The 20,098-nt window shown below is 35.3% G+C and overlaps 1 protein-coding gene and 1 long non-coding RNA gene across 4 annotated transcripts in view; both read right to left on the reverse strand.

The window, feature by feature from the left end:
- Positions 1–20,098, reverse strand: part of LOC109544295 (dachshund homolog 2) — a 212,220-nt gene that overhangs the window by 132,003 nt on the left and 60,119 nt on the right. For all 3 annotated transcript variants that reach the window (XM_048668109.1, XM_048668117.1, XM_048668107.1), the window contains exon 3: positions 455–659. In XM_048668109.1, coding sequence (XP_048524066.1) covers positions 455–659 — 205 coding nt within the window. The remainder of the gene's footprint in view (positions 1–454; positions 660–20,098) is intronic.
- On the reverse strand, positions 7,929–8,222 carry LOC125505093. The gene is made up of 2 exons (XR_007281912.1): positions 8,111–8,222; positions 7,929–8,039 (listed from the first exon to the last, which is right to left on the reverse strand). It is a non-coding gene; the product is annotated as an uncharacterized LOC125505093 (long non-coding RNA).

Genomic DNA, 20,098 nt, shown 5'->3' on the forward strand with positions numbered 1-20,098 from the left:
AAGAAAATGTTAAACACTAGCGCCAGCTTCAATTGACTGAAACTCAGGCGATTATCAAATACTCTGCATAGAGACAAATTAAAGACGTGGTCACACAAAATCCAATTCATTAGTCGATGTCTCGATTGGCTCGGGTAGACTAATGGCATTAAGCCGTAGTTGCGAAGTTATAAATGCTGACGTTTATCCAAAAACAGCGGCGCATCGTCCACCTAATCCGCCCCCAACTTTTACGTGTCATAGTCGACGAACTGGCGGATTTAAGTTCAAAGATCTTGGGCGAAATCTCCCCAGTTGAAAGTAGTTTCAAGTTTATGCAATATTTAATGCGACAAACAGTTCGGGATTAGAAGGAAAATTAGTTTCTTGTGTGAGTGTGTCTTGGGCCTCGGCACTCGTAAGCGTCAACAAATAAAGACAAACCAATCCCTCAACGTGCAAGAGAAAGACTTACCTAGCGATTGCTTCCATGGTGGGCATTCCCTGATTTTTGATGATGGATCCGTCATGCCTGCTGAGATTGTGAGGCATTGCAGGCGATAACAGTGCCGAATGTGCAGCAGCTGGATGCGGTAGTTGCATGAACTGCATATGGCTCAAGTGAGGAGGATGATTGTACCCATTGGCGAGAAGAGGCGACTTTTCTAATCGGGCCATATCTGAAAGCACCCAAAAAAATCATCGTTAATCACTAGAAATTGCCGAGTTTTTGCCAACCCAAACAGAAAAAAAAACATCTGAATACTCCATTATTATTTATGTAATTGAATTTCAGCAATGAAACTTTCATAAATTATGTTTCTCAATTGGATTTTAATGGAATCGGGGCACACCTTCCGAAACAATAAATTATTTCTGGGTTTCGCTATCGATTTGATATTTAATTAAGTTTTTTATACAGCTACTGCTAACTCGTATAGGCACCAGGGCATTTCTTCTGTTTGTTGTTGCGCTATTCACTATGGAATCTATTTAAATTAAAACATTGGCGTAGAAGCCATTTACATGGGCTATTTCAACGTGGTTGAAACATTTACAAATCCGACTAAAAAAGTCTGATACCTGATCCCAATAAAAAAGTGCATTATTTTGTCCATTCAAAAAAATCTGTTGCCGATTTAATTTGCTTATTTTTGAGTCAATTTCCTTTAATTTCTGATTCACTGCAATTTCTAACATTGCCTTTGATTTCTTTCAAATTTATCCCGAAAATCAGCAAATTTCTTAACAATTGTCAGCATGAAATTTGCAGCAGATTGTTGAGCAACTCTGCCGTTTAGACCTTCGAATATAAATAACACGCAAACAAAACATCAAGTTTAAACATGTGACTCTATTAACTATGATTGTTGCTGGGAGCTTTTGGGGCACGCCACTGGAAAATAAACTTCGCAATTATTATTCTTGGAATAAAAACTTCTAATTCAACAGACCCAACCTTCCTAAGCGTCTGAGTTTATTTTTGCTTAATTAAACTCGATAGTTGCGAATTTCAATAAAGTAGGACACATCTTTGTTGTTTTCGAACTACTTAGACTACGTTCAAGTGCGTTGAGTCGGGAAAAAACGTTCGTAAAACTTTTCAGTCGGCCTCGGTTCTAACTCGGTTTATTAGCAAAAGTTCTTCCAGTTTTTCAGCTCGAAGTTCTTTCTTGGACTAGACTCCAGTGCGGCAAAGCATTAATTTCAAAGTGCAAAATAACAAACTAACGACACTGCGAGCAATTAATCGACAACCAGAAAAAATTGCGTTTATCTGACACTAATTTGCGAATTATGCAAGAAGCTTTTCAAGCATAAAACCCCTTATCTGCGATTTCCTACAAAAATCATTCATTTTAACACAAAGAACACACACACCCAGAGAGAAACATCCCGTTAAACCATCATCATTCCACCATATTAATTATCATTTATTTTTTATAATAGAAGAATGAAAATTGCGAGTGCAGATAAGCAAAGCAAGCGAGATCTCTCAAAATAAATAATCATAAAAAAAGAATTCGTCTCGGAATTAGTCAGACAATTAAACAATACATCTATAAATTATACAAATTATCAGACTGCTTGTCTTCACTGGGAAATAAATTAAGTTTCGCCTCCTTAAGCGAGGATTAATTTTTAACTGCTTACTGTATGTGTACATATCTGGGTAATTATCTGATCCTATCAGTGGCGTCACATCGTAAAGGGCAACTGGCCAAAGGAACACTAAGTGCGTGCTTTACAATCTTGCCAGTTTTTTGTTAACAAAGCCACCGTTTCCATTAAAATTTCGAAAAAATAGCTCTCAAAAACTAAACGCAAATTAAAACTTTGGCAAATTTTTCGCACCCCCCTGACCGATCTAGTCTTTGGCGCAAAAGGTTCCATAGCAATCAATTTCATATAAAGTTCCTTTACAGACAGTAACGGACTGTCACCGACACAATCGTGGAAAACCCATTTCCATTAGCAATGGAAACACCTGAACGGCAGAAAGGGAATTAATTAATTCCTTTACAATTACAGGTTTTCGCATCAAAAGGCATTTGATTCAATGGATCGTAAAGTTTGGGTGTCACGGTTTTCTATAAAGTTTCACCAAAATGTGTTCGGGTAATAAAAGGGCCTAAAAATGGAAAATATGAAGTAATTGCTCGGTTTATTTATAGTGATTGAAATAAGTAAATTGACTAGGAAAATATATCCCACGCCAACAACTTAGTCAAATATCCACTAAACTTTTTTCGATGCTTCAGGGCGGCATCAGAATTATTTTTTTGAGAGAGAAAATCAACAGGTCGATGGACCAAAATAGTTTCACCCAACTGGAAAAAATTAAGACTTCGGGCGATTTTCACAAAACATTCATGATTTTTTGGGTCAAAAGTTTTCTAAAGATGGGAGAAATTACAAATTGAAAGACGTGATTTCTTAAACGAAAGAGCGCCGTTTTGTGCAAACTTTTCAATTTGAGACTAATATTCACTAAGCTGTGAACAATTAGGATTCCGGGCGATTTTCACTAAACGATCCGCATCTATACGGCCAAGTATCTACTAGAGATGGTGACTATTTCTGATAGCTATTTATTTTGACTATTTTAGCTTCAAAGATGCGAATTATTAAAGCTGAGAGCGCAAGTGAGTGAAAACATTCATTTTAAAGCCGATGTTTACTAAGCTGCCAAAAATCAAGATTAGGGATGATTTTTATGAAACGTCTGGTTTCTTAATAATTAAGTGCGTTCTAAACATGGTGAAAGTTTTAAAATCCTACCTGTTTTAGTGCTCCTGGAAGTGAATTATTTAAAGAAAGGGCGCAATTGAGTAAAACCATCGTATTTGAGACCGATATTTATTAATCTGGAAAAACTTATAATTTGGAGCGATCATCTTTATGAAACTCTCAGTATATTTTGGGTGAATTGTCGTCTAAAGATCCGAGGCATTTGAAATTGCCGCTAATTTAGTTTCGAATAAACCAATTTTTAAATCAGAGAGCCCATTTGGGTAAATCCCTCCCTTTTGAGACCGATAATTACTAACCTGGCAAAAATCAGGATTCGGGGTGATTTTAATGAAATTTTCAGGATCTTTATAGTTAAGTGAGCTCTAACCATAGTTAAAGGTTTAAAATGCTACTTGCTTCAATTTTCTAGAAGTGAATTTTTAAAATACAGCTCGCAATTGAATAACATCATCTCGTTTAAGACCGATATTTACTAATCTGGCAAAACTCAGAATTTTAAGAGATCTTTGTCAAACTTTCAGCATCTTTCGCTCCGAGTGTCTTCTAACGATAGGAAGCAATTGTTCGTTACGTTAGCTTCGACTATACGAGTTTTTAAATTGAGGGAACGCACTTGGGTTCCTTTTAAGACCGATATTTACCAAGCAAGCAAAATCAGATTTTGGGATGATTTTTATCAAATTTTGAGCTCCTTCGTAGGACTGTGTGACTGCTAAAAAAACCCCAAAAAAAATGTTTCAATGTGGTACTTGCGTTCGTTTCCAATACGCCAATTTTTAACAGATAGCGCGCAATTGAGTGAAAAGTTCTTATTTGAGACCAGCGTTTACTAATCTGTGAATTTAAATTAAAAATTAAATACAAAACTGTGAATTTTGAGCGATCCTTATGAAATTTTCAGTGTCTTTGGAGTCGAGTGTCAAAATATGGTGAAGCTTTTAAATTGCTACTAACTTTAGTTTCGAATATGTGAATTTTTAAAGAAAAAAGCGCAGTTGGAAAAAAACGTCCCCTTTGAAATCGATATTTTTTAATATGGCAAAACTGAGACTTGCACGATTTTTGTTAAACTTTCAGCATCGTTAGACTCAAGTACCGTCTAAAGATCGGGGATATTTCAAATTTCTACTAACTATAGTTTCGAATAAACGGATTTTTCAAATAGAGGGCGCCGTTGGTTAAGAGCGTCCATTATGAGACCCGTATTTATTGTTATACTACTGTTTTTATTATTATTACTATTGTGACTCATATTCACCAAATGTGCAAAACTCAAGTTTCTGTAAAATTTTGAAGTTGGCTAACAATGAGGCAATTTTCAAATCGCTACATACCTTAGTTTTCAAGATACAAACTTTTCAAAAAAAGTGCGCAATTGAGTAGAACCATCCCTTTAATGGGCCAAACTCAAGGTTTTGGCCCATTTTTACAAAACTTTCAGCGTCATTAGAGTCAACTAAAGGGTTTCCTAACAGTCCAGAAAGTTTGAAATTGCTACTTGGGTTAGTTTGGAACATTCGAATTTTTAAAGGTGAGAGCGCATGAAGCTTAAAAAGACAGTCCGAAAGATATACCTACGAAAATTGTTAAAACAGGCCAAAATTCCAGCGAAACCTAAAAAAATTGGCCAAAACTAATTAGCATAAAAAGTAGATCGATACCTGTCGAAGCAATTGTTTCATTGTGGCTGTTAATGCAAGAAGTGATCCGAAACGCCGTTGGGTGCAAAGACTCCCAACCGAGCAGACTTGTGACCTCTTCGCCCGTTCCCATTCTCATTAAGAGAAATAATTAGATAGATTTTAATTGTTTCCAGGGAAATATTGTGCCGATTTCGGTGTTTATGGGCGCGATTAGTTGCAAATAAATGCTAAGACAGCGGGAGAAGTGGTTTTATCGGGCTTGTGCACTCGTAAAGTTCTGGGAGGATTTTAGCGAAGGCGCTAATCAAAAAGGCCAATTCTTTCTGGCTCCAAACAAGCGAAACAACCACACGCCGCCTTAATAGATTAATATTACCGAGCGAAATGCAGATTTGATCCAATACAACCAAAAAAAAAACCATTTAGAGTAAATGTAGGATAAAATCGTTGATTCGCGTGACTAGTGCATAGTGATTCGAACATGAAAGTTAATAAGTTAATTTACATCCTGATTTAGATCTGATATTTCGGCATTAACATTTCTAGTATACACATCCGTATCTTGATAGATGATCGCGCGATTTAGCCGGCAAAATTAATTAAACTTTGTTCATGCAGTTCAGCCGCTGCTTACTAGACAGTCTATCGGAAAGGTAGGCACACATCCAACCCCTCGAAGATGTTCGATAATTCATTTAGAGCAACATAAAAGCTTTGACAGTTGTAATGTGAAGCCATTAGGGAGGAATCTCGATCGGAACAGGCATTGTGACATTTGAACGCGAGGGTTGTGCTTTTGGCAGTCAGTTTGAGTTAATTATTTTGGAAGTGACTCGGATTCACCACTTCGGAGTTTATCAATTGAGAGCTCAGCAAAACCGATGTTTAGACACTGTGGCTGCAGTAATTCAATTGACTGGAATTCCATCAGGACGTAAACTTATTTTCTACTTAGATTGAAGAGTTAAGCAAGAATTTGGGTAGTCAAAGAAAGAGTCGATTAAATTGAATCGTTTGAACAAGTTTTTGGAAAAATGCAGCCTTTTAACAAATGTTCCTGCATGCCAACACGCCAAATTACAAGGTAATTCCTGACAATTTTTTTCATATAATACAGTTCTTTCAGTCCTTGGTTGGTTTCTAATGTTTGTGCATTCCCACCCATTGCAAAATGTCGCAAGTTATTTTTTTCATGAAACAACTGTACGTCTGATCTAAATTATTCGAGAGACAAAAAACTTCCTAGTTAAATCAGCTAGTGACAGATTTTTTTTTATAGAATCGGTTACAAAAATACAGCTTTTCAAGCCTTAGAAGCAACGTGCATTGAGTACAGTTTCTCGCAAAACGAGATCCAAATCAAAACCCACAAATTCCAGGCGGAAAAATCAGGAAATGTTTATCAATACGATTAGAATTTTTTTTCAATTACTAATTAATTTCGGATTATTGACGTTTTCTTGGTGTTTTTGTGTTTTTTACTTTTTCATCTTTTGCAATAATGCGCTGAAAATTTCGCGAGACACAAAAAAGCGCGAAAAAAGGCATCAAGTGAAAAAAAAACAGTTGTTAAAAGGTGTTTGAAAAACGAAGCATTATATTCCCAGAAGACGTTCAAGTGTTGTATTTTCTCGAAGAAAAATATCTCATTTACATCAAAACACGTAAATTTACCAAATAATCCTTAACGGAAAAATTAATCGAAATTCATCTCGTCTATTTCGTTTTATTTGTTTTACTATTTTATAGTTCAGCGAAGTTTCACATGTTTTTACGTTCAAAACTACCAAGTTGGCTCAAAATGTGTAAGAGACAAAAAAGTTTCCAAATAATCCCAGCTAGTGGCGGGAAAACAAAATAATAAGTTTCCATAAAGAGTCAACAAAAATACAATATTTAATGTACAAATCGCGAGCCTCTTCTACATAACTCATTTTCACGTTCTCTTTAATTGCAAGACTTTGTAAAATATTTGTTGGGTAAAAAACTGTTCGTTTGGCTAAAAAACGTCAAGGTAGAAAAAGTTTGGGGGCAAAGCAAGCTAGTGACCGAAAAAATATGAAATAATTTGTACATGATGTTTCAAAAATTCTTTTATTTAAAAATCGTTGGCCGCTTCTGCTTGTCTTTCACATTTTACGCTCAGATCCATTTCAAGACGGCGCAATCTTTTTTGGGTGAAAAACCGTTCATCTGGCTACAATTGTACAAGATGGAAAACAATTTCCAAACAAATCGAGCTAGTGAAACATTTTACAAACCCCGAGCATCAAAGTGGTGGAATGCTTCGTAGCAAATAAGTATTTGAACGTTTTTGTATTATTTGTACATTTCATGTATCTCAAAAAATAGTTTTCCAGATATTTTGTAGTTCATTTTTCATATTTTAGGTTCACCCAACAGAGAATATTTCGGATTTCTCCAAAACTGTCAAAAATGTTGATAAATACTTATTTCATGTCCTAAAAGCTTCAAAATGAGTTAAGCGCTTTTAAAACCCGCTTGAGAAATGTATCCAAAACAATTTTCTAGTTAGTGATAAGACTCGATAATGCACTTTATCAATCAAACAGTTGCACGTCCCTTGAACAGCCCTTCTTTACAAACCCATTCAATTCAAAATTCAACCCCCATCCACACAAGCCGGCAATCGACAAATAAAGAGAAGCCATAACCGGATTTCGACCATCGAAGCGTCGCTAAAATAATATCAGAAATAATATCTGATTCTGTAAAGAAAGATTTTCACGCACCACCGACGATATCGTTTCTGGTTTCACAAAGACCCGAGCCCTTTCTTGGTTCTTGGATTTCCAAATACTTTTTTTCTACTTTTTCGTTTTCTTTTATTGCCCCTTCGACGTATGGACAATATTTTGTGCATTCAAAAGGATCGAATTGTTGTGGCGGAATTTCATATCAACGATTTTATCGCTTGTTTCGTATTTGTTTTTTGTTCTCCTCGAGTTCGGAACTCTGTTTTCTTGATGGGTATTTGCCATATGGCACTTTTTATCCGAAGGTAACGAACGCATGCTGCCAGTACGGAACGCAATTATTAAACTATATATTAATTAACATAATAACAATTCAGCATTAATATAATATGTAGGCTATCGTGTTTCGGAGCAATTACAAGCTCGTAACAAAAATAAGCGCCATCTAAGAAATAAATTGTATTTAGTTTGATATCTAATGTTTGGATCAAAATGCGAGCCAATGAAGCAAGTTACCTAGCCGGAAGTCGCTACTGCTTACGTGTTATTTTTGATAACTCTGGAAACTTATAATTGTGAATTATTACCAACTTTGCGTTCGCTCTGGCCTGGAATAACATTATTTATACGGGGGATTTTGCGATCAAATAATTACTGCTTTAATTGCTCTTGATTAATTACAATTCACTGAAATGCATTAGTTTGCTAGAAAGTTCAGAATGGACTTTGACAATTATGTTGACGTGTTGACTTTGACTTTGACATTGATGTTTTGACAAGAGATATTTTAAAGCAACTACTTCGAATGGGAAAAAATACTCTATTTCTCTTAATCTTAATTTCTCCACTGTATCATTAATATGGAAATATGTATTTTATATTGACAATTTTTAAATAATTATCTACTTTTTTGGTTAATAAATTTAATGTTAACAGAAAGATGTCAAACTGAAACCTGGACAGGAACCATTTTCAAAGCCGTCAATAGTTGTCAATTCGACAGACTTTGAACGACTTGATTTTGACGTTTTTGAAAAACGTCAAAATCTAAAAGTGCCCAAGCATAACCTACTGAGACTGTTCAAGAATTTGGACAATGCCACATTTTACACAGATAGAGGCGGTATCGATATGACTAATGTTTCCATTAAAGTAACATCAAATAAACAGAAAAAATGTTGGAAAATGCCCGTTTGCCTTAAAATGTGTGTTAATCTCCAATTTTCCAAGAAACTTCAATAATTCTGGGTACATATCTGAAGGTTTTATTTATAATTTGGAGTTTGTTTTATTTATAAAATTGTTTTATTTATAAAATGACTGATTTCTCCCATTTTTCGTTGAACTTTTGAATCGATACTTAATAGTTCAGTTGGGCTCGATGGTCTCGATTTGCAAAAATTCATTAATAAAGAATAAACCAGAATAAAACACGGAAAAATAAAAACATCAGACACTAATTTCAAAATGCAACTAGGAATTAATGGCCATCAATGCTGTAGTTGTCTAATAAAAATGCGAATAGTGAATATTCTTCCTGTCGTTAGAAAGCCATTCTTCATCGCCTAATTGGTACATTAATTAATTCCATACGAACTATATAATCCAATGGTAAACAGCCGCCCTCTTCAGAATGGAATAACATGCTTATGTGGTTACGATCACCTTGAGCTCAAGAAAACCTCCGAGATTGATTAAAGCATCATTTCTCATTCCGCTATTTCATCATAACGATTGCATGATTTGCAAACAATACAGCCTGACTGGAGAATATTACTATCCGCAAGCGTTCAGATATTAAGGAAAATTTGATTCATCAATTGGCCCTCGTAATTTTCTGACCACGAATCGGTCAGCGGCGGTAAGTTTAGAAATACGATGTAAATAGCAGAAAAACCAGTTATGGGTTACACGAATCGCATGTTTTGCTCGGGTTGCATGGTTTCCACATTCGAATGAAAAAAAGTTGAAAGTAATGTGTGTAGGACGAAAGTTCGCGTCCTATGTCGCATTGAAATGAAAGGTTATTCGAAATTTCCTTAATGCAGTCAAATGGTTGCGGGTTTCTTTGAGTTTTTCCTCCGTATATTGCGTGCATTATTGTGATGTTTTCCGTGGAAATAAAAATTGCAACTATTTGCTCCAACGGCTGGGGCACAGTTGAAATAATGCCGATCAATTCAAGCACATTATTCTCCGATGCTTGGCAATATTGAACACCACAAAACACTGACAAGATAAAAGTAAATAGCAATTACCTGCATAGAGTGGAATTACATTAATTTTGTTGTATTTATCTCAGATCCATTAATAAAAACATAAACACGACCATTAAATCAAGATCAAACGAGAATCGGCGATTCTCGCAATAAAACCCTCGAATTTTAATCATCGAGCAATGCTAATAACGTTTCTGTTTTGCTTTCATTGACTCGCAGGCGATGACACGTCGTTAACTCGGAATTACGAATCTAATATAAACCAATAAAATCTCGGAAATAATTTAATTATATTTATATTGTGTGTTTTATAACCGACAATAAAAGTCGGCCTTCGGCCAGAGCGCGCATCTTATAAAATTGACGTTTAAACCGCCTTAAGTCCGTTTAATAATATCTTTAATTAACTCTCCTTCCACAGAATGGGACTGCGACCATTTCGCTTCAATTTATCGCTCTATCCACATTATGAGCGTTTTACTGTGTATTTATTTTCTACTAATTAATAAACTAAAATCAGGACAATAATTGTATTGTTTCACTATTATCACTATTGAGTGAAGATTTTTCCAGCTTTTGTGAATGCTGCCCAGATCCAACCCAAAAGAAAACTGTTTCGACTGGGCAGAAATGGATGGAAAAGCAAGTAAGGCAAATAGCAAGAGATGTTCCAAAAGATGACCCAGACGAAGAAAAAATAGGACATATTTAGCGGACAATTTTGACGAAAACCTGTCTTAGTTTTGAATTTAGCTAAGGAGTTCATCAGCCAAACGTATCAAGCAAACGCCTGAAAAAGCAAAAGTCCAAAAAAAAGATATAGAAGGTCTATGGAAATAATCCAGACCACTAAACAAAGATCAACTAAAGGCACATGAAGCGTTAGACAAAAGAAAGGTTGTAAGGAACAAAATAAACGACAAATGCATAGAAAAAGGAAAACGGTATTTAGAACATCATGCAACCCTCCGAATACCTAGAAAAATACAAAACAATACCAAAAGAAACGAACACCTTAGTGCGACAAACGAAAAAACACTAATGGGGGCAATTCTCAAAAAAATTTAAAGGAGACTTTTAAGGAACCCAAAAACGAATATTGTGAACAATACGACAACAACAAAAACAAATATCTGAACTCAACGAAATCAACACCATAAAAAAGAAAGAATGGGAACAAATTTGTTTAAAGAACGTTTCAACCGATTCAAATACACCTCAAATAAGACAAGATATCAGGAAGTAGAAACAGCAATAAATTGCTTATGAAACCGAAAATCACCAAGGCAAGATGAAATACTTAATGAGCTACTAAAATCGGAGAACTACACAAAAATGGTTATTCTAGAAATACAAACAATTATCTTAGGTCTCCATCGACTTTGGGCAGAATATAATTGAAGCCTGGCCTGAAATAGAACACATCAACCTATCTGGATCTAATAAAACTTGTGAATTATTTGGGCAATTTCTGGACCAAATAAGTCGTCGCCTGTCGTCGTAAAACGGCCCTTTGGGGTAGTGTTTATTTTATTGACATAATAACGTTAAAATGGCCATGCTGAGGCTTAACTGAGCATTAGAGCACAAGTGATGCTGTTCACAAAGTGAGTGAGTCAAGCTCAGCTGTTATTAGAACTAGCAGAAACGTGCTAAAATTATAGAAACCACTAAAAAGATAAGGGTGCCATCCGAGGAAAATGATAATTTTCTAATTGGCAAGCTTGAAGACATTGCCCCAATTTTAATTGCTATTTAACAAAACTCTGCAAGGGTAAAAAAATGTAAAAAAGCAAATGGGCGTTTTGCAAGTTGCTCTGATGCTTCGTCAACATTTCCCAGAAACAATTTTAGCGCGAAGATTTCGCCTCGGACAGCCGGGATGGACAGAACGAAGAATAATAAAGCCCGTGGTTGAGCATTTCAGACTCAGTGACACCCGGTAATTAATGCTACAAGAAGAAATCACATTTGTATCACTTTGAACAGTGCGGGGCTTTGAAGACGAAATTCGAGGGGCCACACAAGGTGAATCTTTCTGTGGAGCAACTGAGGTTGAAAGTAGGAGTTCTGGTTTATCTGAGGCACCCAATTCCATTCTAAATGCTGACATTCCGAAATTTATTGTTTTATTCCAGAAACTGCGATTTGGATTATAAAACGAAGCATTCAAATAAAAAGGTCGAGCGAAAAGCTTCATCGGCTCCAATATAACCCGAGCGCATAAACCTAAAAAACTAATTATAATACTACCCATATTTTCCTTGGATTCAACGTTTATGACCGGGCGATAAATTTGTTTCAAGTTGTAAAATCTCGACGATATTAAATTGATCGTTAAAATAATGCAACTTATAACTATCCTTGATAAATTATTCCCCCTAATGATAAACTGGAAAAAGGCCCGAATGGCTTTTTAAGATTGTCGTTTAAGCCGATCATGTTATCTTTCTTCCATTGACAGCCGACATTCAGATGCTCTTTTTCCTTCTTTTTCAGTTCGAGATAAGGTGGGCTTAGACGCCAAAGTGAAAACGTTTCTTTGATTTAATACGCTTTTTTGTTCTAAATGGTGTTAATTCATCTTGATCTAGCTCATATGCTAATCCGGCTAAATAAACTAGTTTATTTTTATCAAGTTCAGTCACTTTTTACGCCAGGTTATAAGCCTATGGATTGTTCAATTATTTTTAAAGCTGTAGGAATTGAACTGTTTATTCAAAATATTGATTTGATTTTTGGTCACAAATTTCAAAAGAGTAGGAGGTCGATATGAGGAAAAATCCACGTCTCTCGAGCCTTAAACCTCAAACTTTAAATCACTGTAATCTCATTAAAAACACGCTAGACTCACCAGATTTGTTGAAATAATCAATATTTTCTGTTCTTTTTGAGTCGTTTTTTTATTTTAAGTGGCCACGATCTTTAACCATTGATATTTTGCTTATTATAGACCCTAAAACCTCTATATTTGTATATTGGGCAACTGCTGAGGTTGGAAGCAATCCAATGAGCGCAAAAACCACGTTTGTGAAACTTTGTTTCTTGATTGAAAGGGTTAGAGTTCGAATTTTTCTAAAAAATACAAGTTTATCAAAATACCTTAAATCCTACTTCATGTTCAGCGGACAGAGGCAAGGAATTCAACGTTTCGTTCAAAAACACACGCGACTTTTCAGATGCGCAATAATCAACATTTTCTGTGCCTTTGAGTCGTTTTTAAACCGCGATAATATTTAACAATTAATATTTTGCTTATTATAGGTCCAAACCCTTTATACATATTTGTATACTTGAGAGCTTCTGAGATCGGAGACAATCCAATGATTACAAAATCACCTTTGTTAAATTTTTATTTTTATTGCAAATTTCACAAGGATGAAATGTCGAATTTTTCAAAAAAATCTAAGTTTATCAAAATATCTTGAGCTCTACTTATTTTGGAAAGAGGCAAAGAATGCAACGAGTTCATTTAAAAAATACGCCAGACTCTTCAGATCCGAAATAATCAACGTTTTGTGGCCATTTTCGGAAACAATCCAATGAGCGCTAAAAACACCTTTGTCAAATTTAAATTTTTGGTTGGAAATTTCACAAGGATGAAGTGTCGAATTTTTCGAAAATACCAAGTTTTTTTATATTGATATATATATTGATGATTGATACCTTGAACTCTACTTAATTTTCAGCGGAAAGAGGCGAGGAATGCAACGAGCTCATTAGAAAACACGCGTGACTTCAGATCTGAAATAATCAACATTTTCTCTCCATTTTGAGCCGTTTTTGCAGTCACGCCGCTCACTACTTTTAACCGACGATTTCTTCCTTAATTTAAACCCAAAACCTTTATTTATTTATATATTGGGGCGCTTGTTACGTCGGAAAAAATTCAATGAGTACAAAAAACACCTTTGTGAAATTTTGATTTTTTATTGCAAATTTCATACGGGCAGAGGTAGAATTTTTTAGAAAAAAATTCAGGTTTTTTAAAATACTTGAACTCTACATAATATTGTAAAAAAAAACACTGGCGACTCTTCAGATTCGAAATAATCAACATTTTCTGCACATTTTCAGTTGTTTTTTAAGCGTCCACGATCTTTAACCATTGATATATTGCTTATTATACACCCAAAACCTTTAAATTTGTATATAGGGAGCTCTTGAGGTCGAAAACAATCCAATGAGCGCAAAAAAACCTTTTGTGAATTTTTAATTTTTTATAGCAAATGCCACAAAGATGGGAGTTCGAATTTTTGGAAAAAATCCAAGTTTTTTAAAATACTTTGAACCGTACTTCATTTTCAGCGGAAAAAGACGAGGAATGGAACGAGCTCGTTAAAAAACACGAGCGGCTTTTCAGTTGCGAAACAGTCAACATTCCTGAGGATTTTGGGTCATTTTTAAGCGGTAGTGATCTTTAACAATTGATATTTTGCTTTTCATAGGCCCAAAACCTTTATATTTGTATACTGGGAAGCTTCTGAGATCGGAGACAATCCAATGAATGCAGAACATCTTCATAAAATTTTAATTTTTGATTGCAAATTTGACAAGTATGAAAATCCACGTTTTTCAAAATACCTTGAACCCTACTCTTTATTTTCAGCGGAAAGAGGCGAGGAATACGAGCCCGTTAAAAATACGAGCGATTTTTCAGATGCGAAATAATCAACATTTTTTGTGTATTTTGAGTCGTTTTTGAGCAGTCACGATCTTTAACCATTGTTAAATTGCTTATTATACACCCAAACCATCTATATTTGTATATTGGGGACCTTCTGAGGTCGAAAACAATCGAATGAGCAGAAAAAATACCTTTGTGCATTTTTTATTTACGATCGCAAATTTAATAAGGGTGAGAAATCGACTTTTTCCAAAAATCTAAGTTTTCACGATACTTTGCACCCTACTTTATTTTCAGCGGAAAGAGGCAAGGAACGCACCTAATAATCAACATTTTCTGGTCATTTTGGGTCGTTTTTTAGCAGTTGCAATCTTTACCCGACGACATCTTCCTTATTTTAAACCCAAAAACTTTATATCTGCATAAACTTTATAAAGCACGGTTATCAAGTTTTGATTTTTAAACGAAAATTTCATTAGAGTCGGTGCATCAGAGTTCGAAAACCCTCCAGTTTGAACATACTTTTTCCTCACAATTTTTCTGTCCTACCGAAAACAAGTGAAAATACAGCCGCCCACAATTTCCATACAAAATACATCAAGTTTACTTCTTTGCCATTCTAGACCTTCATTTCTTCTCCACATTTTTTTAACATTTCCTGCAGCACGCACATTTTCTGGTTCATAATCAATCAGCATTGCAATGAAACCATGTAATGCCACCAATTAAATTTGTGCGATTATGCAAGCCACTGTAGCAGTAAACACGATGTTTTGTAATGCAAAATGCATCTTGCATGCTTTCTGTTTGGCTGGTTATATTTTTGCAATCGGATCGGATGACAGAAAAAGGAAATGTTTGAACTGAATCGGGTCATCAATTAGACGGTGGAAGTGTTATCGTCGAAAATACGTTCGTAAAAAATGAAATAGTGACTGTTTATGCAGCAAGCAGGTTTTGCAAATTACTTTCGAACATAGTCCTTAATTACAGCTGAGGTTGATCATTTGGCAAACATCATTATTCATTCCAAATGGATTCTAACATTATCGCACGTTTCTGTATCTTTGCATTCCGAACTTGAAAAAATCTGAATAATTTTATTTTAAACAGAACCGGTCTCAGCCATGGGACTAGTGCAGATTCTAACCAGCAGTAGAAGCGTTTTAACATCCGACAACAAAAATAGGAGATTTTCAAATTGCATTGTCTCCTTTTGCGTAAAACTTATAGGTGAAGATCGAAAAATACGGAATTGAAAGGTGGAAAATCCGTCCGAATACGGTACTGTTCGAGACATTAGTTAAAATGTAAATTACAGGTTTGCATTATTCCCGTAGTATAATATCGGCAACAATGCTTGTACCCCTTAATGTCTGCCTTTTTCACGGTTTGATAACCTCAGCGTCTAGAATGGTATTTGCGATTGAATACAGCTCTTGCTCGGATCCTAACATAACATAATAGTCGTTTATTATGGCAAATTGCGAAGCGGATTGCCATATTGGACCCATTTAATTGCCAGCTTTGCCATCATTGCAAAGTTCGCTTTTCGAATCGTTCAGAGCTCAACTACCAGAACTGGAATTAGATTGATTGCGCCATTTCGAATGGAGTGAAGGAAAACGTATCTTTGAGCTGAACTGCTCTTGGTTCTCCCTTTCCTAGACAGCAAGTAACTTTTACAACTACCACCAACATTTCATTCCATAACATTCAATTCTTTCACACCTCAATTGCTCTAATGGGACCAACAAATAAAGTCTAGCGGATTTAGGCCAGGAAATTGTGCAGGCCACTGAAAGAGACTTCAAGTGCCTGAAAGTTCGCAATGCCAATATTTTTCAAATTAGGTTTACCTCGTGTTTATCTCATTGATACGAAGACTACGAGTAAAAGCCAGTCTTGTACAGGGTGTTCAATTTTTGCGCCTTATCATAGCCTTTATAACAATCTCTCGTTAATGCCAACTTTTCTGCAGGGCCATAATGGAAAAACAACTTTGAAGCTTTGAAGAATAAATTCAGATCAGTAGGAATTCAAAACTTTCATGTATTAATCGCTCTAGTCTTATAGTGAGAAAATATTATTCGAACTTGCCTTTTCATGCATTATTTTTTTAATTAATTTTGGTTGAATCTTTAAATTTTCACTCTGTTAAAAGACACGCGTACACACAAAATTCTGACTCTATAGCACTTTGTAAATGTTGGACTAAAATGGACGCTTTTTGCTCAAATGCGATCATCCTGATTTTTTATTTGATCCTCGTTTAAAATACTTTAACTTCTAACTTAGCGTAAAGAGCACATAACATTTTCTCAAGCTGTATGAAATATTTTTGTCTGCAGCTTGTGAGTATTTTTAGAGGACTTTGTAAATGCTGGACTACAGTTGGACGTTGCCGAAAAACTGCTCGCACTTCGCCCTTCACAGAGATTATAAAATGCTCTTGAGTATCTAATCTTTAATCTGTTTCATTCAAATTCCACAGGGTGTTCTGGTTCTAGAGGACTTTATAGCTGTTGACCTAAAAACGGACGATTTTCCACACATGCACGCTCTCAGTTAAAAAATTTTAGCGTCTAATCTGGAGCACGCAGCATAATGCCTTTCTCACAGACTAAAGACGACACTTGAGTATGGAACATCTGAGAATTTTATTTTGATCTCTCAGGATCCTGGTGCAAAAAGGACGATTTCCGCAGAAAATTTCACATCGCAAAGAATAAAATGTAAAACTCACTATAACCGGCTTTAATGCCATTTTGCAGAAGAGCATTTCAACATCTACAAATATTAAATATTTTGTGCTAATCTGCTGTGGCAGTTGGGAAGAAAACGAGATTACAGAAAAAACCGATAGGGTTTTACTGAACAGGGCAAGCAATATGAAGTAAAAATTAACGGAAATTCAATTGTGCAGCTTATTATTGTTAATAGTGCTTTTCCCATCACTTTGGATAAAAATTAGCGTAAAATAAGTTTTTTGCAAGTTGTGCTGATGAGCAGGGTAAGTTTATTGAATTGCATTAATATTTAACATCTTGACAATTCAGTTGCAAATCGACCACAAGAGAAAATAAACAATATTTCCATTAAACGAGTAACTCTATCCGATATTATGGCCCCAAACGTGCGTGCCATAATTAACGACTCGGTCAAAACCGCAAAGCCCGTCCGTCCAACCGCGAAGCCCGCGCATTTGGAATAACATTTATTCACGGAATAATTAAATTGTGTCACTTTTACCTCAATCCCGATTCGGATTAGGATAGTTTTCAAGTATTCGGAGTTTTTGCCGATAGCTAATAGACAAGTATGTTTTTTTCAAAATGCCCACTATTTGTTGAAACGTGAAAAGAACTGAAGATCGGACCTGGTCTTTTGTATAAATTAAAATTGGTTTGGACATTTGAAGACCACTGAATGACTTTTTGATTTGGCAAAACAGGTGTACATTTTTCAACAAGGATTTAAAAAATTAACCTGACAGTTATAACAAAAATATATGCAAAACGTTCAGTCATTCTTCACTGTTTCATATCGGGAACTGATTCCCAAGCCCCTCCAAGTTGGAAAATTCTCTTTGTGGATTCATGAGTAAAACACTTCGAAACATTCAATTTGGATGTGAAAAAATCCCCTAATTAAGAAAGGTGAATAAACGGGCATTAATCTTCTTGAACGGGCAGTTCACATTTTTGCAAGGGATTCACGTGGACAAAACAACTGGCACCGGATAATACATTTCGAATACCACAAATCGGTCGTATCTCGGCTGTTATTGTCCCTGGATTTATTAATATATTCCAAAAATGTCGCTGCTGCATGGAACATTCCGCAGGCCGCCTTAATTATGGCAATTGTGTTGTTTCAAAAGGTTTAATAACTCACATACCCGAATGCGGGCCTACACTTCAAATGAAGGAATTTGTTAATTTTGTTCATTTCGCCTGTTATTGTTCCTAAACCTTTGCTCGTGTGGCATTTTAATCAATGCTAACTGCAAATCGCCTGTTTCGACACGGCACATTCATTCAATTATTAATCGATTTTTAAGTTCAAAATTCAATTATTTTCCAGTTGATTTTTTGCATAGGATTCTTCCTTCATCACGTTACGCAACTTTAACATGGTAAATTAATTCAAAATTTTTTGGGCGGTTTTTCGCCTCTACAATTTTAAGCAAGTGTAAACAGTACTAATTAAAATTTACAGAGTAGTAAAGAACAAAAGTAATAGAGAAAACTAATAAATGAGCAAAAAGTTATTCTTTCAAATTTGAGATTATTGTATGCCGATAAGGAAGACTTGCAAAAATAATTAAAAAATATTATTATAGATACTAAAAATAAAAATATTTTTTAGTTAGTTTGTGTCTATTGAAGAAGCATGATTTTATTGACAAAATGTACTAGCAAACTTTCTGAAGGCAAATTTGAAATCATCAAAACTAAACAAAGTGCAAATGAAAAATGTGCCGCCCAGTCCTTAAACTGACGGAAACTATTGACCGAGCCGGAAAAAAGTTAAAAAACAATTTGAGGAAAAAATGCCATCGATGCCAACAATAATTTTTTCCTGTGGCTTCAATTTGCAATTATTTATATTTCAGAAAACATTTAAGAAAATCAAAGGTTTGAGTTTTTTTAATTTCAATGATTGTATTCATCGTATGAAAATTTCTTAGTTCATTTGTAAAGTCTCAAGTATCATAATTGCCCCTGTAGGTTCATCTTGATATTGCATTCAATTAAAACCGGTTTGATTTGGAGAATTATGTTGTGTTTTGTGTACAACTAAAGGCTCTTTGGAGACTAAAAACGCATTTATCTTGGATTTTTTATATTTTCTAAGGTATAAAAAATAATGATATTTGACTCTTCAATTTTATAACTTTCAACACCGGTGACATTTCCATTGAAAAACGATTCTGCAAAAATTGACTAAACATAAAAACAATCGAAAAATAAATAAATTGGTCAGCATTATCTGGTAAAGACAGTGTTCGGAACCTGCCCATTACCACAAACGCATTCTTAACCTCTTAAGAAACGAACAAACCGTCAATTTAGTCTAAAATATGTGATTGATCTGTTCCCAGAGACACACTGAGCGGGCGCTAAACGTTAACCTTATAAACAATAATTCGTCCAATTCGTTATAATAATAGTTCGGAATTATAGAAGATTGCTATAATCAAGCTCAGGCTCAAAACTCATGGGGATAAGTGCCCGAGCTTTGGACGCAAAACAAATTGTAAATGGGGCTCCAGGTTCGGAATTACGGCCATATAAAGAAAAGGAGCGCCCTGCGGCGATTTTCGAAAAGGTGCATGTCATTTCGGAAGAGGTAGATAAAGGTGGATCGTTCATTATAAGATTAGCGTGTGTGGATGCCAGTTATAACTGTATCGGGAATAATTGGAATTATTCAGAGGTGTTACACGTAATTTGGTAGGATTTTTCGGACTGTTGGTAATTTTTTCAACAGCCCAAAGATATTGAGCAGGAAGTCTGGCCGAACGCGTGAAACCCAACCAGATCAGGTGTTCAGGTTCCAATTATTACCTACTTAGAATTTAATCTGTGAGACATTTTTTTCATCCCAAGACAAATTACTAAAGTGTCCCCAAAAATGTGGATATCGGTACTT

This window comes from Dendroctonus ponderosae, unplaced genomic scaffold, assembly GCF_020466585.1.
Source record: "Dendroctonus ponderosae isolate FM_Combo_2020 unplaced genomic scaffold, Dpon_F_20191213v2 Dpon_F_20191213_1, whole genome shotgun sequence".
Taxonomy (NCBI): domain Eukaryota; kingdom Metazoa; phylum Arthropoda; class Insecta; order Coleoptera; family Curculionidae; genus Dendroctonus; species Dendroctonus ponderosae.